Source organism: Leucopleurus acutus, assembly GCF_964270905.1.
Source record: "Leucopleurus acutus genome assembly, chromosome: 1".
Classification (NCBI taxonomy): Eukaryota; Metazoa; Chordata; class Mammalia; order Artiodactyla; family Delphinidae; genus Leucopleurus; species Leucopleurus acutus.
The window spans coordinates 200,812,416-200,825,155 of NC_139142.1; the positions used below are offsets into that span (position 1 = coordinate 200,812,416).

Below are 12,740 nucleotides of genomic sequence, written 5' to 3' on the forward strand. Positions count from 1 at the left end.
CGGGGGGAGGGAAATTATGTATTATTACTCAGTACTTCAGACTGAAAGAATTCATTCATTTTCGTAGTGAAGAGCAGATTGTGAGGTAAAATACTGTAAACTTGGAACTGTAAATGTCTTTTTTGCTGGCATTTTGCCTAAAAGGGCAAACGATCTTTTACAGAATAACTTATATTACCCTGGTAATGTAAGTCATCACATTTTAACATTAAATAAAAGAGTAATAAACAGCATTCTTTTGTGTTCATTAACACTATTTTACTAATAACAAATACCTCGTTTAAATATTTTATATAATGTGTAAGTTAGCCTGACAAATATTTGATAACAAGCATACCTGAATACATTATTCATGCAAGTTCAACATAACCATATTAAAGGCAGAATACAAAATCTTTGGCTGCAGGCACCATAAATTATCACATGTTCCATTATTATTTAGTTAATTTGGAATGCACCTTCAGGAACGGTACAATGACTTGCTCTTTGTTTTATAGAACTGACAAGTACGGGAGGGCTGACGCTTATGTTATGGATGAAAATCTATTTTTGACACATTACTATAAAACACACTCATCTTACACAACACAAGGTAATTTATAAGGCTCTGTGGAATACTCCTAAAATGTACTGCAAAGAAAAAAAAAACTATAAACGTTAAACCAAAGGAAAAAACCAAAATTTAATTAAAACTATATGATAGAAATATCTAATTTATGGTTGTATATACAGAATACAGTTATACTACTTTTAAGTACAGAATTTTGAGGAAATGCTTTAATAATCTGGAATTTATTTTTGAAGTTTACATTCTAAGACTGACTTATGAGACACAGTAATTAAGTGCCTACTCTTATCATATGTAAGATCTGGATTTAAGATTTGCACTTATTCTTTTGCTTCTTAAATCTGATTTGAATCCATTACAGAGGAATAGCCTTAAGTCTCAGAGAGTATGTACTTTTAGTCACCTAGAAGCAATTTTCCTGTTTACTATAATTCAACGTCATTTTGGCCTTTTTCAATCACAGGAATTACAAGAAAAATGTTTATTCTCTTGTTTGCTGTGACATGTTCACTCATCAGTGTTCATGATTCTCAGTCTGGTTTCTGGATAAGCGATTATATCTGCTTATTTTTCTCTCTTTTGTCTTGTGGGCAATTCAATGTAGATCCTGGTAACTAATAATGAAACTCAAAATAGATCTGTATTTCTATAACTATGGTAAAAAATTTGATAGAAGTTAAAATTATCATTCAGATACTTATTTGGGGGATTATCTGTAGATTACACTTGTCATCCTGATGGATGGAAACCTGTATTACATGAATCTGTAAGCTTACGCTGTATTTGAAGAATATAGAGAGCTAACTTTCCATACAGTGTCCCACACGCCTAGGTACTTAAACACTTAAAGGGGGCAAGATAAAGAGTAGGAAACAGACTAAATTCAGGACTCACAGATGCACAAACCAGTGACACAAAAGGCCTTGTTCAAGGATGACAGTGTGTGTGAAAAAGGCAAGAGTTACCTGTACCTCCCACTTCATCTGCCCGAGCTTCAGGCCCCAGGATTTCTTGTCCTTCCTTTCCTGCTAAAATCAAAGAACAAAGTGTTAAAATAGATCCACCTCTCACCAACATTTTAACTTCTAGAAATCTGAAAAGGAAACTTTCAGATTATATTTGGTTTGGATTTTTTCCCTTTTATCAGTATAGTAATATCTCCTAGTAAGGAAAAGCTTTTTAAAGAAATTAAGCAGATAGTTTTACAAAACTCAGATATTTTAGTGAAGCAAAATAAGTGAAGATGTATATGTAATTCTGAACGCATACATGTCTTAGAATTACAAGCATACTAGGATTTTAGCATTTTTTTTTAGGAGAGGAGACCCACCTACAGGCAGTAGGATTCCTTTTTGCATCTCCTTCCCGAAGCACAGATTGCTACGTACTGGGCACTGTACTAGATGCCTTATCAATCATTTCCTTTAATCTTCATAACTACCTTCTTATAAATTTAAAAAATCCCACCAAAACATGAGGCTTTAAGAGGTTAACCCACCTGCCTAAGGACACACGGTTACTGGGTGGTGGAGGCGGAACTTGCATGCAGGTCTGAATGGCTCTAAAGCCTACTTGCTACCCCACCTTGGCCCCTCTCACGAGACAGAGTCCTGGACAAGCAGAAAGCAGGCTGGACCGAACTGCAGTGTGCCCAGAGCAAACACCTGTGGACTGTACTTTTTCTTTCACTGTATTTATTATTCTAACTACTGACAAGTAGTAATAAATGATAACAGTGTAGGTACTAATAAACATTTTAGGTGTCTGTTATCTGTCTCTGTCACCTATATATGTTTGTAATGAACTCGTAAGATCAGAGTAAATATGCACATTATTTAGGCAAGCAGAAAGTTGGCTTTATATATTTAGGTACATTTTATTCATTAAATAGTGCACATACAAAAGATAAGTTAAAAACTGCTTTCAGAGTATATATCATAATTATGATCAGAAGACTTACAGTCATATTAAAACACCGTGTAGTTATCTTCACTCCAATCAATCCCATTGAATATGTCAGTCAAAAATCTTGATTTACATTTCCCCTAAGTTTGATAATTGAATTGAGAAATAGAGCACTAATCAAGTAAAACGTGCTCACATTAAAGCATGTATTTCCTTAAGCGTCCTGGATTGTCGGGTGGGTTTATTCAGCGGATTTTCTATACTCGTTAACTGTTATGTTACTACTTAAAGCTGATCATTATATGAAAAACAGTTAAAACATGCACAGACCTCTCTAGATCAGCATAAAAACCACTGTCTAAAGTGGATAATGATGAGACTAACTTCTGCTGAAGAATTCTCATTTTGTATTTGCCATCAGCAAAATGACAATTTAAAAATCCCTGGCCAAGTGTTAACAATACTGTAGGATAAACACTAGTATTTGGTAAGTGTCTGAAAATCTCTAATGTCTTTTTTTCCTCTTCCTCCAAAGCATCTACTTAAACTAAAATAAACAGTGTGCCAAGTGGGCAATTATATGATAGTAATACAGGTACTTATTATTGCATATGCGCATTCTCTATTTCTCCTCAAATGAAGAGCAAAGCAGGCAGAGTTATGACTTGCTAAGGTGGAAGATAACACTGATATTAAAGTTTAAAGTGGTATTTTGGACCTTATTAATTTTACTACTTACAGTTATTATTATAGCTAATTTAAACACTGTGTGCGATTCAATTAAATTATTCACTTCTTCATTCCTTCTGCTGGAATAAAATCTAGGCTGCTTAGATGAGTATGCGGCATGTCAGCATCTGGTCCCACACTCACCACATTCGAAACCCGGGAGTGTCCATTCTTTCCCTCATTACTGGGGCTGGGATTTTGGTTCAATAACTAAAACCATGTCAACTAATGAAAACAGAAACGGTGCTGATGCTGGGCTGTAAGGTGGGCACACTCCTCTTGCTGCAGACTGCTACCTGGGGCAGCCCCCCCACCGCCCACTGCTCTGTCCAGGGATCAGCACGAGGGTGTCTTGGAACAGGGGCTGTTCTAAGTATTTCTCAAGCAGCGTTCTCCCTCATGTGTTCTGATCTTACTTCTAGTTTTAAGAAATATATGAGGGGTAAAGTAGTTGAATCTACTTGTACATAAGACTTTCTCTCCTGTAAGACTTCATAATGTCAACACATTATGACTGACCCACCTAAATGCAACTTAGGAAGGAAAACTAGAATGCTGCTGAGGCTTTGGCTTTTAGTCTAAATTCCAAAGCAAATACATAAAGGAAAAACTCCTAAGTAACAAGACTTTAGTTTTTTAAATAAGGGTAAAATATAGCTGCAATAAGTCATAAACTACGACTCAGCAACAAAAAGGAACAAACTACTGATACATACAACTTCAGTGGATCTCCAAGAAATTACGGAGAGTGAAAAAAGCCAATCCAAAACGTTCCATACTGTATGATTCCACTTACATAACATTACTGAAATGACAAAATGACAAAAATGGAGAACAGCTTAGTGGTTACCAGGGGTTAAGGGTGGGGTGGAGGGGAGGAGAGGGTGGGTTGTCTGAAGGCAAGTAGGGAGCCCTGTGGTGATGGAATGCTCTGTATCTCACCTATGTCAGCGCTAATATCCTGGTTATGATACTGCACTACAGTTTTACAAGATGTTACCATTGGGGGGAAACTGGGTAAAAGGTACAAGGGCTCTCTGTATTATTTGTAGATCTAAAACTGAATTATTTGTGAATCTATAATTATTTCAAAATTGAAAGCTTAGTTTTAAAATAGTCAAAGGCGAATAGCACACATTTAGATCAAAATAGACAGCACTTGTTCATTCTGCCAAAGGATGAAATTCCTAGCAAGTAAAAGTAAGAATGACAAATGCAATTGATTTTAATTAAAAATCCAGAAGCTTACTATCAATGGCAAGATAGAATAGTGCAAAGTACAGGACTGATTTAACACACGTTCTAAATCCTAAACCTTGCATTTCTGAAATTCATACCAGGGTCTTTCTAACCATTTCACATGTTTCTGTGGGAACACTCTGTAGCAATGGCTGATAAGGCACAGTAAGTGGCTAAATGAATCAGATTTTCCTTTCCTGCTTTTGTCTCTTCCTTGATGACACACATCCACATATGCCATGCACATTTATACCTGCTTCTTCTCAAGCCGTTTTCTCTGCGAGAATGCTGTTATCCATTTATCTGAGTAACTCCTACTAATCTGATTCATTAAAGATCAGTTCACATGTCTCTCATTTTGTAAGTCTTCCCTGACCCTGCTCTCTGCTATCCCCACCCCGCTGTTCCTATTACAGGAATACTATCCAAAAAGCAAACGCCGATAGTATAGTATAGTATAGTATAGTATAGTATAGTATAGTATAGTATAGTATAGTATAGTATAGTATTAGTATTAGTATTAGTATAGTATTCAAACTTTATTTAGGGGTGAAACATTTGTTTCATTATGTACTTTTTCAGAACCTTTCCAGACAGTGCCATCTTCCCTTCTAATATCCTTTAGGTTCTACATATGTATTAATATACTTTTGGTATAACTGCCCATCAATGTCACAGTAAATATAATTCACAACCTCCATGAATACCTCTTAACTTAGATAATGGTAAAAAAAAAAATATACACCTGGGGTCAGCTTTGGTTAAGATGGAGATAAACCACCTGTGTGTCCCACTGGGTGCAGCTAAAGCACCTGGGGGGATGCAGGCAGGGGCAGTGTGAAGCCTCTGGAAGGTGAACCACAGCAGGAAGGCAGGCAGGGGAGGAAGACTGGGCCACTGAGCTGGAAGTGACCACTCCCACCCCGGCCTGGGTTCAGGGAGGCCCAAAAGCTGGACGTCAGCACCGAGGCACGGAAGAGCGTGCTAAGAAAGCCCTCTACTTTAGGCTCAGGGAGCAGGAAGGGGCTCAAAGAAGGGAGAAATACGCATTTTTCCCTCTTTTGTCTTGTGTCCCAGCCCCCAGGTCATTCCACGGTGGTGGGAGAGGCCATCGTGACAGAAGGGGCCTAAGGGTACCTAAAACTCCAAGGGAAAGGGACCTTCTTCTCCAGTCAGAGGACCAGAGCCTGAAGACGGTGCACAAATGTCCACTGAGTTCCTCCTCCCTGTCTTCTTGCGGCCCTTCTTCTCTCAGTCACAGTTGCAGGAAGTACGCATCAGGTACGGCAACAAAGTCCCAGGTTTTTGTCAGAAGACTGAACAGGGGAGTCCCAAGGAACTGGAAATACTGAGGAGACGGTGGAGAGGGAGGGGCGTGGGAGAGAGACTGCACAAAGCTGTCTGTGAGCTCCAGGGTGCATCCCAAGCTTCTCACATGTGGATCTGACCACAGACTCTGAGAACTGAAGTGTGGGATAAGATCACTACTCATGTCCCAGACTGGCCACTGCATGGCACAGATCTGAAAAGCACTGCAAAGGCTTGAAAACTGAACTGATGTTGGAACCACAACCCACAGAAAGCTGCTTGGAACTTACAGCCTGATACACTGAATTGCCTGCTAAACCAAAAATACAAAGATTCTCCACAGGATTTAAATAACAACAAGGGTCTCATAAGACAATACTCAAAATGCCCAGAATACAATCCAAAATTACCCAGCATACAAAGAACCAGGAAAATCGCAGTGCCTGTGGGAAAAGGTGATCAAAAATGGCAACATGGAGATGACATAGATGTTGAAATTATAGGACAAAGATTGTAGGCCAGCTACTGGAAAGGTGTTCCAAGAAGTAAGGGTGAACACTCCTGAAAAGAGTGGAAAGATAGAAAGTCTCAGCAAACTCTCATCAGCAAATAGAAGATACAAAAAAGAATCAAAAGGAAATTTAGAACTAAAATTACAGTGACAAAAATGTAAAAAAAAAAAAATCACTCGATAGGCTCAATAGCAAAATGGAGATGAAAGAGGAAAGATCAGTGAACATGATGATAGAGCAATGAAAAAAAATTATCTAATCTGAAAAACAGAGAGTAAATGATTAAAAAATAATCTTGAGATGGTAGGATAATAATAAAGTATCTTTCACGTCACGTAAGTCCCAGAAAGAGAATGACACAGAAAAAAATATTTGAAAAAATAATGTCTAAAAACATCCCAAATTTAACAAAAGACACAAATTAATAGATTCAAGAGTTTAACTGAATCTCAAATAGGGTAAAGCCCCCCAAATCCAGGCCCAGATCATGAGTCAAACTCTGAAAACTAAAATTAAAAAAATCTTGAAAAGAGAGAAAATGTGGCATGACTATAAAGGGAAGAATGATTCAAAAGACAGCATATTTATCATTAGAAATTAAGGGTTCCATAAGGAAGTGGAACATTTTTAAAGGCCTCTCAACCCTAAATTCTACATCCAGTGAAAATACACTTCAGAACTGGAGGTAAAATAAAGAGATTCTTAGATAAAAGAAACCTAGCAGAGTTCGTTGACAGGAGACCTCATCTAAAAGAACTGCTAGAAGGAGATCTTCATAAAGAAGGGGAAATGATATTAGAGGGAAACTTGAAATGTCAGGAATGAAGGAGAACATGAGAAATGACAACTACATGTGACAGCTACAACATGAAGGAAGGAGGGTAAAGGGACCCAGTGGGTGCAAGGTTTCTATATTTCACTTGGTAAAATACTGATTCTAAGTAGACTGTGAAAAGCATGCAACATTCAAATCTATAGAGCAAAGTAAGTCAGAAAGAGAAAAACAAATATCGTATATTAACTCATATATGGAATCTGAACAAATTGGTATAGATGGTCTTATTTATAAAGCAGAAATAGAGACACAGACATAGACAACAAATGTATGGATACCAAGGGGGAAACGGGGATGAAGTGGGAGATTGGGATTGACATATATACACTACTGGTACTATGTATAAAATAGATAACTCATGAGAACCTACTGTATAGCACAGGGACCTCTACTCAATGCTCTGTGGTGACCTAAATGAGAAGGAAATCCAAAAAAGAGGGGATATATGTATACATATAGGTGATTCACTTTGCTGTACAGCATAAACTAACACAACATTGTAAAGCAACTATACTCCAATAAAAAATTTTAAAAAGCAGAGCAACTACTAAAAAAAATCTATACAAAGGGATAGTCAAAAATGAAATAAATAAGTGAAAATGTAATACTAAAACATATTCAAATGGTCCAGAAAAGACAGGAAAAGAAGAAACAGAAGAATGAAAAAACGGTGAACAAATACTATACAATCATAAACCTAAACCCAAACACCAAAAGTTACATTAAATATAAATGGTCTAAGCAAGCCAATTAAGGGACAGAGATTGTCAGAACAGATTTTAAAAAGCAAGCTCCATCTGTAGTTCTCTACAAATAAGTTATTTCAAATGTAGTGATACAGGTATGTTAAAAGTAAAAGGATGGAAAAAGATATACCATACAAACACTAATGAAAAGAAAGCTAGGGTGAGTATTTTAATATCAAAGTAGGCTTTGGAGCTAAGAAAATTACCAGAGATATAGAGAAACATTATAATGATGAGGTCAATTCACCAAGAAGACATAACAATCTTAAATTTGTATGAATCTAGCAACAGAGCTTCAAAATAGGTGAATGAGAGAACAGAAAGCAGAGGCAAATCCATGATTATAACTGGAGACTTCAACAGTCCTCTCACATTAATTGACAGAACAAGCAGACAGATAAAGTCAGCAAGGATATAAAGAACTAGGCAACATTAACAACTACCAGATCCAATTGACATTTATAAAACATTCAACCTAATCTTTTTCAGATGCACATAGAACATTCATGAAGACAGATCACATCCAGGATCATACAACAAAACTTAACAAATTAAAAAATATATATAATACAAAGTATGTTCTTACCATAATGAATATAAACTAGATATCAGTAGAAGAAAGAGGAGAAAATCTCTAAACACTTGGGAAATTAACACACTTCTAAAGAATCCATGGGTCAAATAGAAAAATGAAAAACAATGTATCAAAATTTGTGGAATGTACCTAAAACACTGTTTAAAGGGTAATTTACATTATTAAATGCTTATGTTATAAAATAAGGACTCAAATCAAAATTCTATGCTTCCATGTTAGAAATGGGAAAAGAGGAGAAAAATAAACCCAGGGCAAACAGAAAGCAAGAAGTATTAAGATCAGAAATCAATAAAATTCAAAAAAGAATAACAGAAGAAAACAATAAAACGTTCTTTGAAAAGATCAATAAAATTGACAAACCTTAAGTAAGACTGACAAAAAAAGAGGGAAGCCACAAATTTCTAATATCAGGAATGAAAAGGGGATATCACTGAAAAGCCAGAAGATATTAAAAGGTTTATAAGGGACCACTATGAGTCCAAGGAGTAAACATTAAGATATACATTTCTGACTCTTAAAGAAGAGCTTATTCATATTTTAAAAAAATGAATGAAAGTATTAAATGAAGGTATTAAATTGCTATGGATTTCACATATAAGAATGATGTTAAAAATGTCATTTTTAATGTGCTAGAAATTAGATTGTTTTTGTAATTATTTACACCTAAAATGAAAAATTTTGTATGTCCATTATGAAATCTGTGAGGCAGTACATAATCAGTTTACAAAATATAAATTTGGAGGATAGTAACCGCACCTCTTAGGGCAGTTGTGAAGATTAAATCAATATAGTATATGCTTAGTACTGTACCAGGCACATAGTAAGTGCTATGTAATTGTGAGCTATTTTCCTTAAAGCAGTCCTGTAAGGTTAACATCTCTAACACACATGAATTTGAAAACTTTGAAATGGACCATTTCCTCAAAAACTAGAAACTACTACAAGTCATCCAAGATGAGATGGTTAACTTGAATATTCCTATAACTGTTTTAAAAATTGAATTTGGAGTTTAAAAACCTTCCCCCCAAACAATATAAAATTCTAGGTCCAGATGGTTTTACTTAAAATTTTTCCAGACAGTTAATGAATTACACTAAATTTAAATAATATTTTCAAGAAAACAGAAGAGAAAGGAAGACTTTCCTACTAATTTTATGAGGTCCACATTACCCTGATATCAAAATCATGTAACAATATTGCAAAAAAAAAAACACACCCACCTATAGACCAATATCTCTCATGTACATTGGCACAAAAATCTTCAACAAAAAATTACCAAGTCATATTAAGCAATATATGAAAACACAATGACTAAGAGGGGCTTTCCGGGGAATCAATCTAAGGCCGGTTCAATACTGGGAAGTCCAGTAATGCATTCTACTGTGTTAACAGGCTAAAGAAGCAAAACTGCATGATTATCTCAATTGATGCAGAAAAAGCATTTGAAAAAATTTCACATCTCTTCATGATGAAAAGTCTCAGCAAACTAGAAATGAAAACTTACTCAGTTTGATAAAGAGCATCTACAACAAAGCTACAGTTAACATTAGATTTAAAAGTAAAAGATCAAATACTTCCCCCTCTAAGATTGGGGAAAAGAAAAATGTCCACTCTCACCACTCCTGACATCTTTTAATAGAAAGAAATAAAAGTTATACAGATTAGAAAGGAATAAAAACTGTCCCAATTTGAAGAGAAGACTGTCTACATAGAAATCTCAAGGAATCTACAAAAAATTTCTAGAACTAGCAAGTCTGCAGGATACAAGGGCAACACACAAAAATGAATCATATTGCTTGCTATATAACAGCAATGAACAAATGGAAACTTAATTAAAAACAAAACATTCACAATAGTTTCTCCCTTCAAAAATGAAAGACATAGGTTTTAAGTCTCTCAAAACATGTTAATGACCTGCATTTTGAAACTACAAAACACTGATGCAAGAAATCAAACAATACCTGTGCAGGACAAGAAAAAAAATCAACATACAAAAAATCAGTTGCATTTTTATATACTAACAGTGAACTGCCTGACAGAGAAATAAAGAAAACAATCTGTTTACAACAGTGTCAAAACCAATAAAAGGAATAAATTTAACCAAGGAGGTAAAAGATCTGTACACTAAAAACTGTAAAACACTGATGAAAGAAATTGAAGAAGACACAAATAAGTGGAAAGATATCTTCTGTTCATGAACTAGAAGAATATTGTTAAAATGTCCATACTATCCAGAGGTATCTGTAGATTCAATGCAATCCCTATCAAAATCCCAGTGGCATTTTTTACAGAAATAGAAAAAAAAAATCCTAAAATTTATACAGAAGCACAAAAGACCTTGAATAGCCAAAACAATCTTGAGAAATAAGAACAAAGCTAGAGGCCTCACATTTCCTGATTTCAAACCATATTACAAAGCTATAGTAATAAAAACAGTATGGTACTGGCATTAAAAACACAGACTAATGGAAAAGAATCAAAGGCCCAGAAATAAACCCACATGTATACAGTCAACTAATATTTGACAAGGGAGCCAAGAATACTCAATGGGCAAGAGATGGTCTCTTCAATAAATGGTGTTGGGAAAACTGGACAGTCACATGTAAAAGTGAAACTGGACTCCTATCTTGTATCACTCTCAAAAACTAACTAGAAATGGATTAAAGACTTCAACGTGAGACATGAAACCATAAAAATCCTGGAAGAAAACATAGGGAAAAAAATCCTTGACACTGGTCTTGGCAGTGATTTTCTAGATATGACACCAAAGCACAAGCAACAAAATAAAAAATAAACAGGTAGGAAGAAATACATCAAACTAAAAAAGCTTCTGCATAGCAAAATAAATGATCAACAAAGTGAAAAGGCAACCTATGGGGTGGGAGAAAATATCTGCAAACCGTACATCTGAAAAGGGGCTAATATTCAAAATATACGAGGAACTTATGCCACTTGACAGTAAAATAATAAATAATGATTTAAAAATGGGCAAAGGACCTGAATAGAAATTTTTTTCAAAGCAGATCTACAGAGGGCCAAGAGGTACATGAAAAGGTGTTCAGTATCACTTAGCATCAGGGAAATGCAAATCAAAACTACAGTGAGGTACCACCTCACACGGGTCAGAATGGCCATCATTCGAAAGTCTACAAATAATAAATGCTGGAGAGGGCGTGGAGAAAAGGGAACCCTTGTGTACTGTTGGGCATGTAAACTGGTGCAGCCACTATGAAAAACAGTATGGAGGTTCCTCAAGAAAATTAGAAATAGAACTACCACGTGATCCAGGAATCCTACTTCTAGGTATATATCTGAAGGAAAAGAAATTACTGTCTCAAGAAATATCTGTACTCCCATGTTCACTGAAGCATTATTTACAATAGCCAAGACATGCAAACAAAGTGTCCATCAAGAGATGAATAAAGAAAATGTGGTATGTATACACACACACACACACACACACACACAGAAATATTATTCAGCAGCAAAAAAGAAGCAAATCCTGCCCTATGCAGCAACATGGATGAAACTTGAGGGCATTATGCTGAGTGAAATAAGTCAAAGGGAGACAAATACTGCGTGATCTCATTTATAGGCAGAATCTTAAAAACATAACTCACAGAAACAGAATGCAGATTGGCGGCTGCCCAGGGCTGGGGAAAATGGGAGATGGTGGTCAAAGGGTACAAACTCCCAGTTATGAGTAAGTTCTGGGAACCTAATGAATGGCATGATGAATGTAGTTAACAATACTGTATTACAGTTCGAAAGTACTAATAAGAGAATAGATCTTAAATGTTCCCGCCATAAACACAGTTGTAACTATGCGAGGTAATGGATATGTTAACTAACCTTATTATGGCAATCATTCCATAATAAAAACATATATCAAGTCATACTGTACATCTTAAACAATGTTACATAGCAAATACATCTCAATAAAGCTGGAAAAAATAAAGATAGGGACTCCTCAACATAATAAAGATGTTAGTTCTCTCAAAATTGATCTACAGATTTAACACAATTTAAATAAAAGTATCAGCAGGATTTTTTTATATATATAAGATTATGCTAAAATTCACATGGAAAGGCAAAGAAACTATAATGGTCAAAACAATTTTTAAAAAGAAAATTAAAGGTGGAGGAATGTCATTGCCTAATTTTAAGACTTAGGATAAAGTCATAGTAATCACATGATGTGGTACTGGCAAAGGGACAGACCCACAGACCGCCAGAACAGAGTCCAGAGACAGATCCTCACAATATGGACATTAAGTTTTGACACAAGTGCAAATGCAATTCA

At 35.6% G+C, this 12,740-nt stretch overlaps 1 protein-coding gene across 2 annotated transcripts in view; it reads right to left on the minus strand.

Annotated features, from left to right (window-relative positions):
* The window catches only part of ZEB1 (zinc finger E-box binding homeobox 1), a 193,347-nt gene that overhangs the window by 43,166 nt on the left and 137,441 nt on the right, over positions 1-12,740 (minus strand). The window contains exon 3 of one of the 2 annotated variants that reach the window (XM_082846803.1): positions 1,534-1,593. In XM_082846803.1, the coding sequence (XP_082702929.1) occupies positions 1,534-1,593 (60 nt within the window). Of the gene's footprint in view, positions 1-1,533; positions 1,597-12,740 lie in introns of both variants that reach the window. The other variant, XM_082846802.1, reaches the window with a different exon arrangement.